The sequence below is a fragment of the Watersipora subatra genome, chromosome 6 (assembly GCF_963576615.1).
Source record: "Watersipora subatra chromosome 6, tzWatSuba1.1, whole genome shotgun sequence".
NCBI classification, from domain to species: Eukaryota; Metazoa; Bryozoa; class Gymnolaemata; order Cheilostomatida; family Watersiporidae; genus Watersipora; species Watersipora subatra.
Window position 1 is genome coordinate 27507898 of NC_088713.1, and position 25635 is coordinate 27533532.

The 25635-nt window shown below is 35.6% G+C and overlaps 1 protein-coding gene across 1 annotated transcript in view; it reads left to right on the forward strand.

The window, feature by feature from the left end:
* The window catches only part of LOC137398177 (uncharacterized), a 300195-nt gene that overhangs the window by 72927 nt on the left and 201633 nt on the right, over positions 1–25635 (forward strand). Inside the window, 21 exon segments of the mRNA XM_068084283.1 lie at positions 654–809; positions 1951–2180; positions 3578–3664; positions 4024–4174; positions 6120–6236; positions 8744–8857; positions 9208–9395; positions 10589–10847; positions 12029–12193; positions 12296–12398; positions 12658–12791; positions 13654–13821; positions 14892–15032; positions 15216–15308; positions 17608–17790; positions 20570–20697; positions 21354–21498; positions 21754–21900; positions 22500–22616; positions 22949–23190; positions 24406–24577. Coding sequence (XP_067940384.1) covers positions 654–809; positions 1951–2180; positions 3578–3664; positions 4024–4174; positions 6120–6236; positions 8744–8857; positions 9208–9395; positions 10589–10847; positions 12029–12193; positions 12296–12398; positions 12658–12791; positions 13654–13821; positions 14892–15032; positions 15216–15308; positions 17608–17790; positions 20570–20697; positions 21354–21498; positions 21754–21900; positions 22500–22616; positions 22949–23190; positions 24406–24577 — 3240 coding nt within the window.

Genomic DNA, 25635 nt, shown 5'->3' on the forward strand with positions numbered 1-25635 from the left:
TATATAAGTACCACAAAAATGCTCAGTAAAACAATATCATCCTTTGCATTAGCAAGATGCAACAGGTGTCTCATTATACACTGAGTTGAGAGGTCTGAAGTTGTCTTCTCTTATCTGAAGTTAAATAATAAGAATATATTACTACATGTTTCAGTTCAGTAGTAGAATTGCTTATATAAAGTGTTTCATTTTTTATATCAGTTTGTAACAACTGTTCTAATCTAGGATTGGGTAATAGTTGGTGTTTGATTATCTATTGTTTAAGAAGTACTTACTTCTATCTACTATTTAGTGAGTACTTACTTCTATCTACTGTTTAATGAGTACTTACTTCTATTTACTGTTTAGTGAGTATTTACTTTTATCTACTGTTTAGTGAGTATTTACTTTTATCTACTGTTTAGTGAGTACTTCTATTTACTGTTTAGTCAGTACTTACTTCTATTTACTGTTTAGTCAGTACTTACTTCTATTTACTGTTTAGTGAGTATTTACTTTTATCTACTGTTTAGTGATTATTTACTTTTATCTACTGTTTAGTGAGTATTTACTTTTGTCCTATATTTATATATTATATTTATATATCTTATATTAATTAAATTGTTATTTTTATCCACAGTTTAATCATTGAATGATTATGTTATTGGCTGTAGGCCAACACTGCAGTGAATTCAACTTGACAGCGCCTGTTGGCCCCTGCGATCCAGGATACTACTGCCCCAGTTCTGCTGATAGCCCCACCTTCATAATTTGCTACGAAGGGCATTATTGCGAACAGGGCAGTGACTACCCCACCCCATGTCCTGCAGGTGATCAGCTTTAAACAGATTTAACTTCATGGTTTGAGGAATTGTCTCTGTTTTGTCTGCGGTTGTCATGGATATGCAGCAAGCGATCCTCTGTCTGTTAACATTAATAAGAACCAGCCACTTTGAGCTCGTGAATAATGAGTAGATTTGAATAATAATAATAGTGATAACGTGATAGCAAAGTGTTTACCATTAGTGTTTAACTAGTGCAGCGATGGAAGCAAAACTTCATCTCAAGGCTCAAGCGCAAAAAGATTCTAGTGTACGCCGACCTTACAAAAAACGCCGAAATTAAGAGTTTTATTTGTTCATAGGATGTTTCATATTTAGCTTAACTTGGAGATTAAAAATGTTTTTTTTTCTGTATTGGCTTGATAACTCTGTTATTTTGAATTAGGGTAATTAGTATAAAGGGACAGTGCAAAAGTTTTCATTATTTATTCACATCGTGTGGAAAAAAACAATCTCTCAAAATTTATGAAAACGAAAGTGTTTTTATAGATTAAAGAATGTCTTTTGTAAAAACCGGTGTTCACTTTTATAGTACTCACAGTTATTCGAAAGTTAAAAGCTAAAGACCAGTTCACGTTCATTTTATCAGTATTATAATATGGTCATTCTTACGGGAACTTATAATATGATCACTTCTATGGGGATTTTTTAATATTGTTACTTTTGTGGAAATTTATAATATGGTCACTTTTATTGGAGCTTATAATACGGTCGCTTTCATTGGAACTTATGATATGGTCACTTTTATGGGAACTTCTAATATGGTCGCTTTTATTAGAACTTATAATATGGTCTTTTTTATTGGAACATGATATGGTCACTTTTATGGGAACTTAGAATATGGTTTTTATGGGAACATCTATTTAAGGAGAGATTATGATTTAGAGATATGTGAATCAATCATTAGCATAAATTTCCTTCTTTCAGTTAGTATTATTCTAAGTGTTCACTTTACGAAGGCAACTTGCACTTTGGTACCAAACTTGCACTTTGGCACATCTGCATTTCCTTGAGATTTTTGAAAAATAACAGAAATCATGACCCCCCGAAGAAGGGAAGCAAGCAATCTTTGTCAGCAAATGTCCGTCACATCATCAATGCATAGCATGTTTTTTCTCTCTTCATTCAGGCACATTCTCCAACACAACTGGTCTGACCAGCTCATCTGAATGCACACCTTGTACCGCTGGCCAATATTGCGACCGTACTGGACTACTTGAGCCTGTTGGGGAGTGCGCTGCAGGCTACTATTGTCCTACGGGTACAGTCGACATGCAACCCTCTTCCAGTCAGTGTCCCATTGGACATTTCTGTCCTGGGGGCACTGCACTACCTGTGCCTTGTCAGAATGGCAGCTATGTGAGTATGCTCTCATGTTCACCCTGGTCACCACTTCCTGTTTTTGTATTGCCTGGATAATTTATTTTATTTCTTCCTGTTTGCTAATAGTGCAAAAATTATTTATTTGATATATTTGGAAAGCATCATACGATATTCTATGGAGCATTGCTAGTTAAGCAGCCATATATTTGTGGACATACCATCCAAGAAGAGCATAGAAGTGATCTGTGGTGCGCATCTATACATTGATAGAAGACAACTCCTTGAGATTGTTTAGCCACATATTGACTTGTGATGGAGCCTTATTGAGTGCTGTCATACATGATTGACATACAATGTACTAGAATTTTAGAAGCAGACAGGTGTCGCACTTGCTCTGTTTAGGTGTGAAAGAAGACTTCTTTAATAATGCAGAAGCAACTACTTATTCACATGTTGACAGTTGTCAACAAGTTGACATCTGTCAACTTCTTGACATCTGTCAACTTGTTGACAACTGCCAACTGGTTGACAACTGTCAACTTGTTGACAACTGTTAACTTGTTGACTTACAAGTAAACTGTATTTCTTATCATCATGCATTCAAGCGCCAGCAACTATGATTGTTTACATGTTGTGATAGCTTGTTGTGATAGCTTATACAATGCTATTGACCTAAACCTTTTAGCATAACTTGCGTTGAAAAATTTGGTTTAATGAAATATTTCTCGTATAATGGCTAGTATTAACAATTTGTACTGGTTTATAATCATAGATCTGGCACTATTAAAAATTAACTTACACAAAATTGTAGTAGATTTTATCCAAAAGGTATTGACATTTTTCTCTCGTTAGTGATTGTTTTTGATGTTTGAGGTGATCTGACTACGAGGATGTTTCAATATTTAAACTGACACAAGTTGATTGCAGTTAAAACGCTCAAAAGAAAAGCACTTGCTGAAATGACATCACTAGTTGCTATAGTTGATATCGGCTGTTGTGTTAAAGTTGCAGTGTTACGCGTCTCTATTCTGTCGGTCTATTTGCAGCTATAAATGTCATAATCGCACTTTTGCTGGAGTTGATCGTTTTAATTACGATTGAGTTTTGTCGATTGTTTTCTTGAAACATCCTGGCCGTCAGATCATCTCAAACATCAAAACAATCACAAATTATTTATAAAAAGAAAAATATCAAGAAAAATATCTTCTGGTAAATTCTACTAACATTTTGTGAAGGTTCATGTTTAAAACATTGAATGGAAAATCAAAACAGCTATTGCTGTTCCTTGATAAGTTCTGCTGTCACACTTTTTCGATAAATGGCCGATCGTCTTACATCTGTGAAAATGTAATTGACTAATCGCTTGGAAAATAATTCCACAACTATTCACTAATCTTTGTATTTTTATAGCACTACGTCATTCTCTGTTGCAGGTAAATTACACGCAAGCCTCCTCATGCCTATTTTGCCCTGCCGGCTACTTCTGTGAAGCTGGAGGAATACTCATGAACTGTCCACTTGTGAGCACCTGTTGAGCACCTGTTTATACTTCATTGTGATGTTTAAGTCATCAGGAAAACTTCAGTCAGGAAAAAAATTGACAAGCATTTCTTTGTAGTAAATCCATAGATTGATGTATTGCTCAGAACGAGTTCTGGTTTCACTGAAGCACTTTTCATAGATACTTACCAAGTCAATACTATAGAGGTAGCCTGTCATAGATACAAGTCAATACTTAAGGTGTATTGCCTGAAGCTGTCCTCCCACTTTTTCATGTAACTCGTGTCAAGTTCATGACAATGACCATTTAGTCTGGTTTACAGCCCTTACCCCAAATCAGTATATTTTCCATTTATTACCTTTCTACATGCTGCTACAGGGCTACTACTGTCCAGAGGGAACGAGCTTTGAAATTCCTGCGTGCCCCAGAGGCACATATCAGGATCAGATTGGAGCAAGTGAGCTAGCTGCCTGCAAACCATGCGATGCAGGCAAATATTGTGGTGAAGAGCACCTGCCTTCCCCTTCAGGTACAGTTTGTAATTTTATACTATTGCCAGTTTATATTATCCTTCAAAACACTTGCCATTTCATTTGGATGCACATATAATTTGTTTTCTTTGGATATTTTGTATATACATAGATTTACACATATTTATATATATAGTAATTAAAAGCAGGTGCAAAAGCATATAAAAAGAGAACTCTACACTAAAAACCTGAAAGATAATTAGTGGAGTATGAAATACAATCAAACATGGATAACTCGAACTTCACGGGACCGAGCGAAAGTGTTCGAATTATCAGAGTGTTCAAGTTATCAGAGCACTGTCACAAGTCCATGTATTTACTTATTTATTAGTAGATACATGAACATATACAAACTATAATATAAATCAAAAGCACAAATGGCTTGTTTCAAATTAAATGCTTTTAATGTAAAGTTTAAAACGTTTTTATCAAAAAGTATAGAGATTTTTCTATCACTTGAGATTGGTTTGTTGTTTGAGGTGATGTTATGCCAAGACGTTTTTTAGATTGACATTGGCAAAACTTGATCGTTGTTGAAATGTTCAAAAGAAAAGACATCTTTTTCTTTTGAGCGTTTTACCCACGATCAATTTTGCCGATTTTTCTTGAAGTTTATGCAAATATTACCTCACTTTTAACTATGAGGTCAACAGAACACTATTTTCTCATGAAAACCTCAATAAATAATATTCACAAACAAACAAACTTTACCTTGATTCCGAAGGGCGATTGCTAAGCGGATGTTTGGTATAAATCAAATTTCACCAAACCTTTAGAAAAGTCGTTGACAAAAATATTTTGCCGATGTTGGTAATAACGATGCTTATGAATTACGAAAAGTTGAGGTTTACCTCTATGGCTTGGAATAAAGTGATTTTCTAAAGCGATAACAACTATTTTGGTAGCCGTTGGGCAAAAAACAGTTCGAGTTGACAGTGTTGAGTTCGAGTTATCTATAGCAATTTATCATTACGTGGGAACGGACCAAAAAACCCGTTCGAATTAACCATGTGTTCGAGCTATCTGTGGGCGAGTTATCCATGTTTGACTGTATTTGAAAAAAATATTACGAAAAAAGTAAAATTTTAGTAATTGCGCTACAAATTTGTTTCGTGCGATGCATTCATCAGACGCATTTGTACTAAAATGAAAATAAAAAGCTTTACCGGTAAAGCTTTTCATTTTCATTTTAGTACAAATGCGTCTGATGAATGCATCGCACGAAACAAATTTGTAGCGCAATTACTAAAATTTTACTTTTTTCGTAATTTTTTTTTCAAATATATATATATACATGTATATTTAAATATGTATAAAAATATATTTATATATATATTTATATATATATTGATGGATATATTTATATATATAAATATATATATATTATATATGTATTATATATGTATATATGTATATACTATATATACTATATACTATGTATGTATTATATATATATGTATATACATATATATATATACAATATGTATATATACATATATATATGTATATATATATATTATGTATATACATAAATATGTATGTTCATATATATATATATATGTATATATACTCATGCTACAGACAGTACTGTTTCGGCTATTGAAGCCTCATCAGTGCAGCTCAGAGCTTAGGCAAGGGACACAAATCCCATTACCAATGAGAGTAATGAGTAATATATGTATATATATATGTATATATATATATATATATATATATATATATGTATATTTCATGTATACTTCATTATTTTAGTTTAGCAAGGTTTGTTGAAATCTTTGTTTTGTTCAACCAAAACAAGATTTGTTGAAGTATTTTGAGAAATTTATGCATGCATTTATGAAACTTTCACAGATTTTTCTTGAAGTCGCAAATTGTGAGCTAGGCGTGTCTAAGTAACAATCCCACAATGCAATATAAATAGATGACTTATCAATGATATGACAGGTAACTGCGCGGCTGGTCACTGGTGTGTCAGCGGAGTGGATAGACCATATCCAAATTCTAACAACTTCACTGCTGATAACTCTTCCTGCTACAACTGGGCTGAGCTCGGATATGGAGGTGGGTTACACCAGTCTTTCGATAAGCAATTATAGCAATTGTAGTGGTATATATATAAATGCTATATATACTATATATATATAAATGCTATATGTAAATGCTATGTATATATAAATGCTATATATATTTATATGTACTTAGATTTATTTATATAACTCACATGTATATATATATATATTTATACTGGCAGAATGCCCGGCGTTGCACGGGTATTAAATTCCGCTTAGAAACAGTGACAAGTAATGTAGTCGTCTAGCAATTGCCATTAGCCTGGCACATTGCCAATGGCCAATTTGAGTAAGCTAGTTTTTTTACTACTAACTATTAAGAGCTGCGAGATCAAGCATAAAATTATGTTGCGCCGTGCATAGTGGTATGCATATGTTCATCCACATAATGACATATATTAGCCAATGAATCCATCAATCTTGTGTAGCTTAATTGGTAAGATATTTGCCTGCGAATGGGAGCTTCCGAGATCAAACCCAACATGAAATGGATATTTCATTTCTGCAGCTGGACAAGCCGAGCTACACACAAACTTTGAGATTTATATATATATACAGTCAAACATGGATAACTCGTCCACGGATAGCTCGAACACATGGTTAATTCGAACATTTCCTTTGGTCCGTTCCCACGTAATGATAAATTGCTATAGATAACTCGAACTCAACACTGTTAATTCGAACTGTTTTTTTGCCCAACAGCTACCGAAACGGTTGTTTTCGCTTTAGAAAATCACTTTATTCAAAGCCATAGAGGTAAACTTCATCTTTTCGTAATTCATAAGCGTCGTTATTACCACCATCGGCAAAATATTTTTGTCAACGACTTTTCTAAAAGTTTGGTGAAATTTGATTTATACTACGATACGATGAATAGCACGGGCTAGCCGGGTCACGCGCGCAAGAATTTTCGCCACGCACATACAAAACAAAAATCGCATGTTGTTTTGTATGTGCGTGGCGAAAATCCTTGCGTGCGTGACCCGGCTAACCCGTGATGAATAGTTTTCCGACGTTGATTCCGTGTTGAATCAACGTCGGAATGTTGAATGTTTAAAACGTCTTAAAAATTTTTGTAATTAAACGTATACGTTGTCTGAGCTACAAAAAACTATTCATCGTTTGACCTAAACACAGAATACGTGTGTACATTCAATAAGTATCTATTAAAAAAGCGTGAGTGATATAGAATGTACCGTAAAACCTCGTAAAACTTCTAATTGAACTGCCTCGGAGTGTTGCTCTTAACGAATCCCAGGTAAAGTAAGGTAATCTGCATAAACTTCAAGAAAAAACGGCAAAATTGATCGTGGGTAAAACCCCAAAAGAAAAAAATGTCTTTTCTTTTGAGCATTTCAACAACGATCAAGTTTTGCCAATGTCAATCTGAAAAACGTCCTGGCAATAACATCACCTCAAACAACAAACCAATCTCAAGTGATAGAAAAATCTCTATACTTTTTCATGAAAACGTTTTAAACTTTACATTAGAAGCATTTAATTTGAAACAAGCCATTTGTGCTTTTGATTTATATTATAGTTTGTATATGTACATGTATCTACTAATAAATAAGTAAATATATGGACTTGTGACAGTGCTCTGATAACTTGAACGCTCTGATAATTCGAACACTTTTGCTCGGTCCCGCGAAGTTCGAGTTATCCATGTTTGACTGTATATATATATATATTTATTTTTCTCAGAGTTGGTTGTCGTATATTCGTGTATTCATCGTCGTGATTGTCCTGCTATAGCTATTAAAATCTTTGAATAAAGAATCAAGATCGCAGAAAATTTGATCTCGGAACATCTCATTCGCCAGTCCGACCCCTGATTAATTAAGCCACACGACCTTGATAGATTTCGCATGGTAATACATATTATATAATATTACCTAAAAAAATTCCTTAAAACATAAAGTGTGAAGTCGGTGCAAGTTGTCAAACTCCATTTGAATAATGAGAGTCCCGTTGTTAAACTTTAATTTACTCTTTGCTACATTTGGAAGAGAAAGGGCATGTCTCGTGTGTATACTAGTTCTCTTGTAGTCTAGTGTTTCGTGAAAGGGTGTCAGACATGCCAATTTACATAATATGTATTTATATATAAACATATATCATATCCATAAATACACATGTATATATAATATATACATAAAATTGAGTAAAAATGAAAGTTAAAGTTAAGTTTAAAACAACTTTATTACTAATAGTTTCATATTGCCATGCAATAATCATCAGATGATGATTATTGCATGGCAATATGAAACTATTAGTAATAAAGTTGTTTTAAACTTAACTTTAACTTTCATTTTTACTCAATTTTACATCGCTCTATTTTAATATTGAGCACTTTCATGCAAGAGACTGTTCATACTGCATCTACTGTATAATATATACATATATTTATACAGTGTATGTGCATTTATGATATATAAGTATTTATATATAATAAATATATATTTGTATATTTATAGTTTTGCTTTTACTCCTTATTAGGAATCTGTCCTGCTGGCTTTGAGTGCCCCTCACCATCTGTGTGGCCCGTGCCATGTGTCAGCGGAACATATGCAGAACAGCCTGGAAGTGAGTCATGTGACAACTGCCCTGCAGGTTGGTTTACTACATAGAGATGAGAGATAGCTAATTAACCTCTTGATTGCTGGTAGTAGCTTATCTTTGCAAAAGTTTTTCTCTTTCATTACTTGTTTATTGCACAAAAGAAGAATAATTATAGAGTGCATCATGAATAGAGCCTCACATTCTTGTCAGAGCCTCACTATGGTATGAAAGTCTCTTTTTGATGTAAAAGTCTCATTTTAGTATCAGAGCCTCATTTGGGTGTCAGAGCCTCATTTTGGTTTCAGGGCCTCATTGTGGCAACAAATTTGATATAGGCTTTTAGATTTAAACAATTTAATGAAAATGAAGTGAGATGAGAAAAAACCTTTCTTCGTTTTTAGGCTTCTACTGTCCTACTGCTACAGCCAACTACACTGACTATCCCTGTCCTAGTGGTTACTATTGTGAGTTGTCTACTCAGTCAGGGATGGACAACCCTTGCCCACAGGGAACTTACAACAATGTCACAATGGCTACTGACATCAATTACTGTCTCTCCTGCCCTGCTGGGTCATACTGTGACAATCAGGTAAATGAAGCAGACAAGAATTAATATGATAAAGCCAAATTATATTATCAAATTATCTATGAGTTTCCTCAGCGAGACATACAACGTACCTATTTTTGTTATGACAAGACCAGTTATGTCATGTCATTTGCTGGTGTCACGAATTCATGTAATGGAATCAAAACAACAGTTTTTTCAAATAAACCTATGACAGACTAAATAAAAATAATGGTTTATTAACGCATATGATATTTAATGATCTTCAATAGCCTTCCTGATCTGTGGAAGGTCTTGCAAAAGTTTTCTGATGTAAAGAGCTTTTCTCTCTTTTACCAATTTTATTTCATTTAGCTGTTCAACCACCTTACTATCTGCAGATTTCATCTCGCTGTTCAACCACCTTACTATCTGCAGATTTCATCTCGCTGTTCAACCACCTTACTATCTGCAGATTTCATCTAGCTGTTCAACCACCTTACTATCTGCAGATTTCATCTAGCTGTTCAACCACCTTACTATCTGCAGATTTCATCTAGCTGTTCAACCACCTTACTATCTGCAGATTTCATCTAGCTGTTCAACCACCTTACTATCTGCAGATTTCATCTAGCTGTCTGACCACCTTACTATCTGCAGATTTCATCTCGCTGTTCAACCACCTTACTATCTGCAGATTTCATCTAGCTGTTCAACCACCTTACTATCTGCAGATTTCATCTAGCTGTTCAACCACCTTACTATCTGCAGATTTCATCTAGCTGTTCAACCACCTTACTATCTGCAGATTTCATCTAGCTGTTCAACCACCTTACTATCTGCAGATTTCATCTAGCTGTCTGACCACCTTACTATCTGCAGATTTCATCTAGCTGTCTGACCACCTTAGTATCTGCAGATTTCATCTAGCTGTCTGACCACCTTACTATCTGCAGATTTCATTTCGCTGTCATACTGCCTCGGTTTCTACAGATTTCATTTAGCTGTATAACCGCCATAGTATCTGCAGATTTTATCTAGCTGTCTGACCACCTTAGTATCTGCAGGTTTCATCTAGCTGTCTGACCACCTTAGTATCGGTAGATTTCTTTTTAGACAGAATCATATTTACTAACTGATGACCTGATTATCAGCAGTGCCAGTCACGACAATACCTTCTCGATTAACAAAATCAAATGTGTTTCCTGAAACTAACACAAAAACTGTGCTTGTTTTAGGGACTGTCCTGGCCAACAGGAGAATGTTCCGCTGGTTACTATTGTGATGGAGGCAGCTCTACAGCCACCCCTACCGGCAGTGGAGGCGACATATGCACTGAAGGCTATTATTGTCCGGCGGGAAGTTCTGCCCCAATTGAGTGTCCTCCTGGAGAGTTTTGTGCTGGCAGTTATCTCAACTCAAGTTCTGGCCTTTGCAATCCTGGCTACTACTGCACCTTGGCAGCAACTCAATCTAACCCTACCGATGGACTGACAGGTTAGTAGTTCAATCCTAGTACTAGCACACTGTACACTTAAGAGAAAATCAATGAATCAGTGAGAGCAGGCTTGCGTAATCTAGGAACTTCCAACTTTTGGTAAAAATACGTTTCAATGCAGGATCTTGACTAATGATTAGGAGTAGAAGTAGTAGTATCAATAGTATTAGTAGTAGCAGTCGCAGGTAGTAATAGTAGCAGTTGTAGTGTTAGTAGTAACAATTATAGTAGTAGTAACACTTTATTTGAAAAGTGTCTTAAATTATCGTTTCAAGTTTTAATTGCTTAGAAGTTTGACCACTTAATGTTTCAAGATTATCCAACATGATATCATATACATGTAGTTCTAACCATTTTCTGGCAAATTTGTAGATTATCGAATAGCTAATAGAAGCTGATTGGTTTAATAGCTACATAACATATTTTCACGGTCATGAGTAGTCAGTTCAGCCATAAGGAGTTGTTTTCTGTAAAACCACTGTGGTGATTGCTGATAAAGTATGTATCATATTGAATTTGGAACTTTGGCAACTGAGTGCTGGTGGTTGACAATTGACAACTGAGTTCTGGTGGTTTCAGTTGATAATTGAGTGATGAACGTTGCACAGATTATTAAAGCCTTCTTACTGAGCTTTAACAACTGTATCAAATCATTTGATTGTTTTGAATAATTCTTCACTTTGCAACTGTTTACATGGTCAGACAACTCTCCTACTACAACTCTTGGATTGGCAAAAACGGAGTGATAGTCCTTAAAATACAGTTACAAAGTAGCATTATCTTCACAATCAAACTTGTTTTGCATTCAAATATATGCCTTTGTCTTTAAGATGAAGAGCAAGTGGAAGCATTGCTGTAACAACAAAGATAATCCTTTGAAGGCTCATTGGTCCAGTTATTAGCTCCAGTGTTTGGGTTTTCCCTAGTTGTCCGTTCAAGTGTCTTAGCTGTCTTCAGCTGTTGTAATGTAGTCTTCGTGTCTATGATTCTTTTTCCCTGCTGTTCGTAAGGATAAAATCTTTAAGACTGAGGTTCTACCCTAAGTGCTGCTATATGTGTTGTATCAATCCCAATTTGCCTGGCTTCATGTTTCCACTCAATTTTCTGCTATATAAATTTAGTTATTTATACTACTACCGGTGTTGGTGTGCTGCCGTTCAATGATTGATCTCTTCCATAGGAGACATATGCCCTGTGGGAACATATTGCCCAGAAGGTAGCCTTTCACCAGCTGACTGTCCATCTGGCACCTACCTTAATACTACTGGTAATATGGCGCTCTCCGATTGCATCTCTTGCAATGCTGGCCACTACTGTGCTGGTACTGGCAATGATTGGCCGACAGGTAAGCTGTCTTGAATTTCTGTTAGTTGATATGATTGAGTATTGGATGTTACCAGCGTATAGATGGTTTAGTGTTGGATGTACTACGGACTATTTATTACAGGAGAATGCTCAGCTGGCTACTACTGCCCTGGTGGACAGGATACACCCACCCCTGCTTCTTACATCTGCCCAGAAGGACACTACTGTTTGCAGAAGTCTACCAGGTACTGCTGTGGGCCCGCTCGCTACTCTTTGGCGGATTAGATGAATGTTTCTAAATTGTTTCTATTAGTTGTTTATTATCATTTAATTATATTCAACTAAATTATTTGTAATATTGAAGGTTGATAAGGTAAAAAGTAAGTTTGGATAAGAAATAATTAATATTGATTTTTATTGATGCACTGGTAGCTCATCTGAGAACGTTATTAAAGAGGTTTCAAAATTATCACATGTTTGACTGTATTTTGGATTATTTGATAGGTTCTCCAGGTGCTGGAGTGGTAGCTATCAAGATGAACTTGGCCAGGCCACATGCAAGGACTGTCCCACTGGATATTTCTGTGACAACAACCTTGACCCTGTTGTCTTGTATAACACCTCTGCCTGTCCTACAGGTGAACCTTGTTTTATTCTTACAATAATTTATCATTTGTACTACTTTTCAATTACAGTATGTTCAACTTAAATCTATCGCAGACTGCTTCTTTTATTTATTATAACCTTTGTCAGTTGATAATGTCTTTCTTTTTTGAAGATGTTTGAGTTGACTATTTGCCGTTACTTGTGAATTCTCCAGCATAAATTAGTTGAACCGATATTGAACCCTTGAAGTTTAGTGATTTTGGACCTACAGTTATTTAGAATATGTGTATAACGTAGTTGTAAATGTATGTTGCAATCCTTTTTATATATATTATACAATATTATATTATTAACGATGTTAACATACATGCACATGCTGTTCTTTGTACTCAGTTAACTGACTCTATAACACAAGAGCACTTCTACTAGTCATACTGATAGGTACCATCTTCATACTTATTCTTCAGAGGTGATAGGTAAGTAACAAGGAGCAAATAGATGGCTATGCTGCTAGCAGAGGGTAATTAGTAGATATTCCAGCTGCCAGTAAAACAATTGTTATAGATAAACCTTGGGCAAATCTTTACTCTTGCAATATTTCCACATATATGTAATAAATTTGTATCACTCCCTTGTCACTGATATAACAATGCCATTTTCATTAGTTCTTCAACATTGCATGGTTGAGAAGTGACGTGTGACTACATCTTTTTGAGTTCAATTGTTCTTCACTCGACTTGATGACCAGTGTTTGAGGAGTTGTTTACTCAATACAACTCCCTGTTTAGTCTCTGGTTCGACTCAATACAGCTTTTACTTGTAATCCAAACTCTGGACTATTACAACACACAGTGTATACAACATGAAACTGACAACTGCTGTATTTCATTGCAGGATTTTACTGTGGAGTAAACACAACCTACAGTCAAGAATTCCCTTGTCCTGCTGGCACCTACTCCAACATAACACATAGAACACAAGTGTCTGACTGCACTCCGTGTTCCGGTGGATATTACTGTGACTCTGACGGACTCAGTGAGCCCACAGGTCTATGTGATGCAGGTTAGTATTGGCACAATTTCCGCTTTCACCTTTCAGTCATCATGTTTCCACTCTGCATGCTGGTAATGTGTACTTGCCTTGCGTCAAGCCTAGCTTGAAAATAAAATACATGCATTAAGTGATTTCATGCTTTGATTTATAAGCTGCTACCGTAAAGTTTACATCTTTTATCCAACAACTACATTTAGTTGCCTCTGTTTTCTAGCAACATTGTGCTAGTCACCATGTGACCTTGATTGTATTCATGGAATGAAATTTTCCAATCTATTACCATATCAGTTTTGAGATCATCACAAATTGATTTTAAGTAGTATATTAATAAGCTGTTGTCTGTTGATTGGCTGATAGGTTAACCAACCACAGACACTAGTAGTGATGGGTGTACTGACTACAGACACTAGTAGTGATGGTGTACTAACAACAGACACTAGTAGTGATGGTTGTACTAACTACAGACACTAGTAGTGACGGGTGTACTAACTACAGACACTAGTAGTGATGGGTGTACTAACAACAGACACTATTAGTGATGGTGTACTAGCTACAGACACTAGTAGTGATGAGTGTACTAACAACAGACACTAGTAGGGATGGATGTACTAATGACAGACACTAGTAGTGATGGTTGTACTAACAACAGACACTAGTAGTGTTGGTGTACTAACAACAGACACTAGTAGTGATGGTGTACTAACAACAGACACTAGTAGTGATGGTTGTACTAACAACAGACACTAGTAGTGTTGGTGTACTAACAACAGACACTAGTAGGGATGGTTGTACTAACAACAGACACTAGTAGTGATGGTGTACTAACAACAGACACTAGTAGTGATGAGTGTACTAACAACAGACACTAGTAGTGTTGGTGTACTAACAACAGACACTAGTAGTGATGGTTGTACTAACAACAGACACTAATAGTGATGAGTGTACTAACAACAGACACTAGTAGTGATGAGTGTACTAACAACAAACACTAGTAGTGATAAGTTTACTAACAACAGACGCAAGTGGTGAGAGTTCTACAGTAAAGGGATTCCTGTTGCAAATGGCTGCCCTTTTTTTAGGTTACTTCTGTACAAGTGGATCCGCTAGCCGTACACCTGCCAATCACGCTGATTACGATATATGTCCACAAGGATTCTACTGTGAAGAAGGGACGTCTCTTCCTACCCCCTGCCCTCCTAGAACCTATAGCCCAGACACTGGTAACTACTCATGCACTGTTTCCACACTTTGGTTTGTTGTTGGTTTACAAGCTTGAGTAATTGTTAAATTTTATTATCATGCATAGTTTGACATTCGCTAAAGGTGATCTGGTGTGATACAGAGTCAGATTAACCTACTGTTGCCATTCGTGAGTCATTATTGGAAATTTTTGTGTTAATCAGGTCTGCATTCGCTCGACGAGTGCAGAAACTGCACAGCTGGCAGCTACTGTCCTTACCAGAATATGACATCTCCTGGAGATCCCTGCAGCCCAGGTTTGCATTGTTAAATACGTTGTTTACCTTAGTTACAGTTTCAACACATCTCTCATAGTATTTCTGTTAAGAAAGCAAAAAGAATATTGTATAATTTAAGAATGCATATGGTTTATTTAACATCAACAGAGTTTGCAGAAGAGCCATTCGTATTAACTGCGAGCCTGAACAATTAAACAATGAAGTAATTGCATAGATTCATGTAAACTCTAATTAGCTAACTAGCTTAGCTATGAGAGCTAAAACTATGGCTAAGAATTACGAGTCGAAGAGTTGTCATCCCCAACTTTGAAAAATGACTTTATTTCCAAGATAAGTACGGGTATTCTTTTCAAGCCAAAAGCGTATTTTCGTGAGCGCAAAAGTGTTTTTGTGAAACTAATAAAGGTGTCATGTCAAATTTTGTATACATTTAGATATTTCTGACATGATCATCTGGCTGTCAGTTGACCGCTAAAGAGTGTTTTAATGACAAAAATCAATTTTTTTTCAGTTTTTTTCGGACATTAAAACCAAGCGTTTTTGGTTGTACATCATTGCAGTTATTTAAGTTAATATTAATTTTATTAATTATCAATATTAATATTATGTTAATATCGTTTACTGTCTTTAGTACAATAAATCTAATAACATGAGGAACATACCTAATAATTGAATGACGTGATGTGAACCCGCCATCTTGTAACATAAGGAGTCTTTGAGGAGTTATATTACCATGATTTGGAGAGTTTGATATTTAGTGTACCTCCCAGTCAACATGAATGCTTACTCTCTCATATGTCCAGTATTTCATGGAGTCGCAAATGGTGAAAGCGTAACTAAACTCTGTTCTGACCTAATTAGATCTTTCTAGTGAGAAGTCGTGTGCTCTTGTAAGAATCATTCAGTTGCTCTTTTGTTGTGCATAGCTGCTAGCTTCCCTTTTAGGGGGTTATTTTTCTAGCTGTGTGTAATCTTCTATATCTCTCATCATTTTTATTTTAATGGTTGCTCTGTGACAGATATTATAATTTTATCATATAATTATAATATAATGTATTATAATATAATATATTATAATATCCAGTGCATATGCTGGATATTATAATATATTCTTCTTCGGAGCATAATGAACATAAATATAACATTTTTGTTTTTGTTGATCATAATTATGAGTCATAATAATTTAGATGCAAAATGAAATGTAAAATATCAACTATAAACAATTCTGTCAATATTGACATACCGTTAGCTGTGTCATCAGAAGGGGAGAAAACGCCATTTAATTCGTCAAATTTACCTACTTGTAATGTGCCTTTTATGATGTGCCGCTTTGAATTCCTTTTATTTGAGAACAGGAATGATTATATGCTAGAGACAGTGTACAACTTACATGTATAACCCACAAAGTTCAACTTTCATTCTTTCCAATCCAAAATTCCCTTGACTTGACTTCCTTTAACCTCTCGTGACCTCTAAATTTACATTTGCCTTCTGTAGTGCTTTGATTTGCTAGCGTTTTTGTTGTGTTTTGCTCATTTAGATAGTTGCATAAGTTATTAAACATGAGTCAGACAGTTCAAGTACTGAGATCAACATCATATGTCATTAAAATTAATTATATATTGATTTAATTAAATGAATCTTAATAAGGTATTAAAATTCTTTGTCAAAATGGTATAGCGTGACCCTTTTCAATCTCTTCTCGTACATCTAAAAATAACACTATCTAGTAATTAAAATTAATTCTATTAAATTAAGGTTGTTTAATCAATTTAAATAAACTAGTTAAAATAATTATCAAATTGAATTAAAAATTTTTATATCAAAATTCGAAAGTCTTAGTCTTTCAATCACATTTACTCATGAACCTAAAAGTAACACAATCTAGTAATCATATTGGCTATAATACCATCAGCTTACTCTGCTGCTACCCTTTGGTTTTGCACATTTTGCTTGCCTTCATGAATATATCATTTGACCTTGATTATCGAACCCTTAATGATAATAATACTAATAATAAAAGGTATTATTTTAGACTGTGTTTAGTAGATCAGCGAGCCCCTAACTTATATAATATCTTCTGCCTTTACAAAACATGAAACCCATCTATAAGAAAATGTGCTGTCGAAAAGATTTGCTTTGAAAATGCTTCTCTAAGTTTTCCCATAATCAAAAATCTAGTTCAAAGTTATTCATGTCATATATAAACCTAATTTGACATTCTCAGATATTTTACCCAAACATTGCATAGGGTCATCTCAGACAGCCCTGTTAGCTTGTGGATCTTACATAAAAGGTGTGATAAACTGTGTTCTAGGATTTTACTGCCCCGCTTCATCGTCATCAGCAACAGAGATGCTCTGTCTTGCGGGTTCCTACTGCCCGGGGGGTGATGACTTCCCCATACCTTGTCCAGAGGGCACCTTCTCTAACACTCCAGGGCTTTCTGATGTGGCTCAGTGCACGAACTGCACTGATGGCTTCTTCTGCCCAACAGCAGGTAGAAATATTTTATAGAAAGATATACACTGTAATAGAATATATATCTATCTATACTATATATATGTATATAATATAGCATATGTAGTTTACACTATGAAGTAAAGTGCTCAATAATTGAGTTAATTAGAGCTGTGTATAAAGTTTATTATAAAAAGTTTTTAATAAACTTGATATATACGTAAAATATATAAGGTTTGATCGACATCGACGATACTCCAACTCATGACATTCAGATTGGTACACTGCCGCTGTCACACCTGCACCAACTGCTTGCTTTTGAAGTATTTATGATTAATTGCACAGCTACCTATTCTCCGTTTTGTCGACACATCTGATGATCTATCACAGCGACCTAGAATGTCACGGAAGTTATAGGCCTATATATATAATAGATATAATGTTATATGCACGTCGTTTTTTGCAAGTGCGGCAAGATAGGTTACCATCCAAATCGAATTTGAGAACTCCCCCAATTGGCACTTTACATTATATGGAATTTTTTTACATGAATCAAAAACTTCACATAAATTCTTCACATAATCTGGAATTTATGTTATAGGCCCGTCTACTGTATATGCATATAAGTTTCTAGTGTTTGTCTTTTTGTTAAACCCTGTGTCCAGTTATAACAATTAAAATCTGGCATTGAAAAATCCACACGACATTAGATTTGATCTCTGGGCCTGTAGATCTAGAGGCGGCGAGCTTAATCATTAAGCTTCACTGAATACAATCTCATCATTAGGCAAATAGTTATTACATTGGTTAAGATACTCATGCTTAAAGCTCTGGCTTGGGATTAGTAGCTAGCACTGTTGACTGTTCCGTGTAATGATTGTTAACTTGGCCCAAAAGGCAGGTATTGTTTTAGTAAAAATTTTAGTAAAGATCTAGCTTTCCAGGTAAGTTACTCAAATTCATTGGTTAATTATTATATTACCCATGTAACGCCGGGTATTCGGCTAGTATATACATATACAGTCAAACATGGATAACTCGAACTTCACGGGACCGAGCAAAAGTGTTCGAGTTATCAGAGCGTTCAAGTTATCAGAGCACTGTCACAAGTCCATGTATTTACTTATTTATTAGTAGATACATGTACATATGCAAACTATAATATAAATCAAAAGCACAAATGGCTTGTTTCAAATTAAATGCTTCTAATGTAAAGTTTAAAACGTTTTTATGAAAAAGTATAGAGATTTTTCTATCACTTGAGATTGGTTTGTTGTTTGAGGTGATGTTATTGCCAGGACGTTTTTTAGATTGACTTTGGCAAAACTTGATCGTTGTTAAAATGCTCGAAAGAAAAGACATCTTTTTCTTTTGAGCGTTTTACCCACGATCAATTTTGCCGATTTTTCTTGAAGTTTATGCCAAGATTACCTTACTTTACCTGGGATTTGTTAAGAGCAACACTCCGAGGGGGCTCCGAGGCAGTTCAATTAAAAGTTTTACGAGGTTTTACGGTACATTGTATATCACTCACGCTTTTTGAATGGATACTTATTGAATGTACACACGTATTCTGTGTTTAGGTCAAACTATGAATAGTTTTTTTAGCTAAGACAACGTATACGTTTAATTACAACATTTTTTAAGACGTTTTAAACATTCAACATTCCGACGTTGATTGAACACGGAATCAACGTCGGAAAACTATTCGTCACGGGCTAGCCGGGTCACGCACTCAAGGATTTTTGCCACGCACATACAAAACAACATGCTGTTTTTGTTTTGTATGTGCGTGGCGAAAATCCTTGCGCGTGTGACCCGGCTAGCCCGTGCTATTCATCGTATCGCAGTATAAATCAAATTTGACCAAACCTTTAGAAAAGTCGTTGACAAAAATATTTTGCCGATGGTGGTAATAACAACGCTTATGAATTACGAAAAGATGAGGTTTACCTCTATGGCTTTGAATAAAGTGATTTTCTAAAGCGATAACAACCGTTTCGGTAGCCGTTGGGCAAAAAAACAGTTCGAATTAACAGTGTTGAGTTCGAGTTATCTATAGCAATTTATCATTACGTGGGAACGGACCAAAGAAACCGTTCGAATTAACCATGTGTTCGAGCTATCCGTGGACGAGTTATCCATGTTTGACTGTATATATATGTATATATCAATATATATATACATATATTGATATATATAAATGATTTATACATATATATGTATAAATATATATATAAACATGTATATATAAATATGTATAAACATATATACATGTATATATATATATATCAATATGTTCCTCCTTGTTAACTCAAGTGGGTTGGTAATGTTTACTCAAGCTCGGGCCTCCTATTGGCGATCTGGGAGACGGCAATCGTCTCACAATTTTATCCGTTCCCATTAGCGCGCTTTTCTGCAACTCTCTTATGTTGACCATTGCCGGTGTTTGGGTTGGCCAAATTTAATGGATAAGCGCTATATTGCACCCGATGTTCCTGGAATTACAGTTGTTTCTATATGCCAGCACTTTTCAGTTTCCTCTCTTAGTGAGAAACATTTTTCTACTTTCCCCCTTTTTTGATGTTTACGCTTTAGTCATTTGGTACTGCTATATCTATTACAGTAGGCCTCTTGTTCTTCTTGGTCCACCACCGTGATATTTGGCTCATTTGCCAAGATGTGTTTGTCCAGCCGGATATAATGTTTTGCTGTCATTTAGGCTGCTCTGTTGAGCTTCAATTCTATTTATAGAGTCTACTCAGTTTCACTTCTGCTGCCAGGTCCTAGTTTTATCTAACTCATGCATTTGATTGCAGGCATGACAGCTGCTGTCGAAGAGTGTTGGGGCGGTTTCTACTGTCCACCAGGTCAGAGTTCACCATCCCCACCTGAATACATATGCCCTCAAGGAATGCATTGTCCTAATGGAAGCAGCATATATCTGGTAAAAACATCCGTTTTTTGTGTATTTGTGTTGTTTCTGCATCGTTATTTGGGTGCTGATAGCTTAAATATGCATAGAAGTTTGTTTTTTGATATTTTACAATGAGCAGGGATGTGTTATGTAAACTCCTGATTTCTTCTAGGCTGCTTGCTATCTTTTGTCATAATTTTCTTTTCAATTTAAACAAGCACAAACCTTAGCATTATCTGTACTTGTTGGTTATTGCTTTAATTTATATGTTTATGAAGCCAGAAATATAGTGTTTAAGGTAATGGGAGTTGTCTACCTCTTTGACTTGCATCTATTACCTGAGTGTTGCGAGTATCAGAGTTCAGCTCTTATCAATAAACTATATACTAGTTGTTTGTACATATCCTACCAATATACTAAAAAGTATTATCATATGAAAAATTGTTCTTGTCAACTGCAGCATGACTTTATTAAAGCATGTATAACTATCATAGAGTAATTTTTGAATTATACCCTCTATTTCCCTGACTTTTTATTATTTAAGTACTATGCCTATCATTTTTAGTGATCAAGGTCAATTGAAAAAAGTTCATGACAATATTGCCGTACTGTTAAGCTGATATTGCAGCGAGTCCACTTTTCTCTTATGCTAAGAATAATAATGCTTGAACTTGTATCTGTGACAGCCATGCGCTGATGGCTTCTATACAAGCGTGGCAGGAGAGGCCGAGTGCAAGAGTTGCCCAGCCGGTGCTTACTGTTTGCCTGTCACACCTGAGACAGCCAATGAGACCAACACGCCATGTCCTGCCGGCTTCTACTGTCTCCCAGGTAATGACGGAGAGAAAATGCTCACTGCAAAGTGATAATTTTAAAAACTTGTTCAGCATAGGTTTTTTTTAAAAGATGTGAATGCAGCTGTTAGAGTTATGATGCCTTGTCATATTAAAACTATTGATAATTCTATTAGTTTCCTTTATGAAACGTACATAGATACAGACATGGCAAAAACTGCAGACAAGGCTAGTTTTACATGAGATGGTTATTATTTTATTTATATATAAAAATTATTTTATTTGATTTTAGAGACAGGAACTGACTGGAGTCGTTGCCCTCTGGGTACTTATTCAGACTCTCTTGGTCTAAAGACACCATCTGAGTGCTTGCCTTGTCCTCCTGGACAGTATTGTGACACTCCTGGCATCACAGAACCTTCCGGAAACTGCTCTGCAGGTTAGTAAGTTAGTAAAGTGTGACACTCGATAGTAAGGTGTGACACTCGCCAGTAAGGTGTGACACTCGCTAGTAAGGTGTAACACTCGCTAGTAACGTGTGACACTCGCTAGTAAGGTGTGACACTCGCTAGTAAGGTGTGACACTCGCTAGTAAGGTGTGACACTCGCTAGTAAGGTGTGACACTCGCTAGTAAGGTGTGACACTCGCTAGTAAGGTGTGACACTCGCTAGTAAGGTGTGACACTCGCTAGTAAGGTGTGACACTCGCTAGTAAGGTGTGACACTGGCTAGTAAGATAAGGTAGTAAGGTGGTCGCCATAACTGCTTCTGTGATGGCAATACTCATATTTTTAACCATCTCTGGAAGTTTGTAAATAAACATCCTAACTTATGCATTGCTAGTATTATTGGTCTACAGCGCCCCGCATTTTAATGGATTTACAAGTGAACGCGAGAGTAGCTGATATGAGACGTGTGAAACTCATCTCAACCAAGCACATGCAAAACCTGTCACCTAGCCTGACGTTTTCTTTCAGGCTTTTTTCCATCAAAGCTTTAACTGATAAGGTTACCTAATGTGGTTGATATTGTTTGCAGGTTATTACTGCACATCCGGTGTTGATAGACCAAATCCATCCTATGAAAATGGGACCATCAATTGTACCTGTCCAGAGCAGAGCTACTTCACTGGGGCTGGAGGAATATGTCCTACAGGTATAAACAATCCAAATATGCTGTTGCTTTTTGAAAGTCTATGCCACTGAATGCTAAATCCACAACCTTACTTTGATGTATATATACACATCATACCTTGGTGTAAACATCCATGACTTACCTTGGTGTTAACATACATGACTTACCATGGTGTAAATATACATGATTTATCTTAGTGTAAATATACATGACTTACCTTGGTGTAAATATACATGTCTTACCTTGATCCTGCAGATTTTTTGTACAACGGTTTGTATTGTTTGTCAGAGTTGTCTTACCACACCACTAAATTGTAGTAATATGCTGGAGTTAGTTTTAAGTCTATTTTGCAGGATCCTATTGTCCTGAAGGATCAGATCTCCCGCTGCCTTGTGCACCAGGAACATATTCGGATGAGCTCGGTCTAGCCACCTGTAAAACCTGTCCTTCCGGTTACTTCTGTCTACTAGGAGCAAACAACTTCTCCTCCACTGCCTGTCCAGTTGGATATTATTGTCCAAGTGGGACTAAAACGTCAATAGAAAACCCATGCCCCCCAGGAACCTTCAACAACAGAACCCACGCTACATCAATGGTAGGCTTTTTTATGAAACTTGCAGATTTACGCTTGGTAAGATTTTATTAGCAATAAATTTTAAAAATGAAAATGCATCTACTTAAATGCATAAAATGTTTTCTTATAATGATCAGTGCTAGTGAATATTATATCATATATTTGCGTTTGTGATTCACTGCTGTGCCAACAAAGAGAAGACAATTACAATAACATAAAATAAGACCTTTGTTTTTCTGTAGCCTCCTTGAGACCTTTCAGATGCGAATTAAGCCACATTGTAATAATGTGAAAAAATATTAACTAATGTAGAAAAAATATAAAAATAAGTACGTCAGTAAGAAATAATGTACTAAATACAAAATAAAATAAGGAAATAAATATCAATAAATATCAATAAGAAATGAAGAAGGACATTTTCACATTCATAAATCTGTCATCTAGCTGATAAGAATCTGACCATTCGTGTCAGAGCAGTGACAAACAGACTAGTATGGTTAAACGGGGTTGCTTTAGTTTTAAAAAGGATTAAGTGTGTGGCTCGAAACATCAGAGCTGACAAATGCCGATATTAGGTTGTACTATCTGGGTAAACTCTAAAATGTCTGTTTAAACTGCAGTTCCCATGAACCATTAGAAGTCAGGGATTATTGTGTCTCAGTTATCCCTCACTTCTCATGGTTCATGGGAGTTGCCCCCTCCCGCGATAAGGGAACATCCGTGAAGTGTAAACCATTAAACTCGTAATTCACTATTTTATTAATAGTGAATAGAGTGTGAATAGTACTTTTGTTTTTTTCTTAAGTTCATGAGACAATTTTGAGAGTTGTGAGCGTTTAACAGACTTGATGAAAGGTCTCACAACACTTAGCACTTTTACACTTTATAAAATATAACAAGACACCAGTGTGACGGGAACCACGGCAACTACTATCGAATGATGCTCGCGGAAGAATCTCACTGGGCCAGATTATAATAGAGATTTATGTATTTTTTTGTTTTTGTTTTAATTTATTTTTGACATTTTTAAATGTCAGGTTTTAATTTTTATTTTGTAATGAATATAATGAATATTTTCTAGCCTGCAGAGTACTGAAGCTCAAAAGCCGACATGTGAAGTAGCGATAGATTACTGTACTACCAGTTTCACTTTATTTGCTGTAGTTTCATTTTATTTGCTGTAGTTTCATTTTATTCGCTGTAATTTTAGTTTCACTCGATTCGCTGTACTTGTAGGCTGATTGTATCTCATGCCCTGGTGGGGAATACTGCGAAGGGTATGCCAACTCTGAACCAACTGGCCTCTGCATGGCTGGCTGGTACTGCAGCGCTTCAGCAGAGAGATCTAATGACACTTCTAATGGCGGGGAATGTCCAACTGGCAGCTATTGTCCTGAGGGCTCCATGGGTACTTATAAATCATTACTTTTAGCGGTCCACCTTTTCTCATTATGCAAACTGGTATATCCAAATAACTCATATGTAAAAACCTTGGTATCTTGAATCAAATAATCTCACTAGGACACTCAGTAATTCTTTTAATTTGTTTCACAGCCTAAACACTTGTGATCACTTCTCTTGAAACAATACAAGTGTGTTTAAATAATGAGATTAAAAAAGAAATTGAAAATAAACAAATAAAAGAGAGTTTTGTGGGTTACCTAAGAACAAGTACCAAGACAGCCATTCTGAATCGAATGCCAAAAACTGTTGAAACACAGAAACTAAAATGCAATCAAATGTCAACAAATATCAGCTGCCTGCTGACATCCAGTGAATCAAAAGCATTAACCTATTTAAGGCAGCACCTATGGCGCCTTACAGTGCCTCGTCTTGCGCGTTCACAACTCGAGTTGTACAACTCGAGTTGTACAACTCGAGTTGCCGTGTTGTCCAACTCGAGTTGCCGAATTGTACAACTCATCCTGGGTTTATGATAAACTCGCGTGGTGTTATACGCAAAACTAATACGGGTTTGTAAAAAAAGCAAAGTGAGTAATTGGGGTGTCTCATTTACAGAACATTTACAGAAATTTAACACTCTTAATTTAAATGTATATACACATTTAAATTATATAATTATATTGGCGATATTTATTTCTATAAATATAACGAGACAAAAACAATTGTAGAATGTAAAAATCAAACTAAAAACAATCTATATGAGAGCCGAGCAGCGAAATTTTTTTTCCCCAAACAGGTTTACGTACGGCAGTAAAATTTTGGCTCATGATTGGCTTTAGTAATTGAGTTTTAGTAATCAAAACCTACATCATTACATTGAAAGTCAATAGTTATAATTAGAGAGGAACACAAAATTCCAAAATTTTATTCAAAATGGCTTAAATTAATGAGTTTTAAGTGAGCGCCTCTTACATTTTAACAGCACTTTTTGAATGATAACATCAGTTTTGCTACGTTATTTAGAATTTTGTGTTCCTTTCTAATTATAACTAATGATTTCTA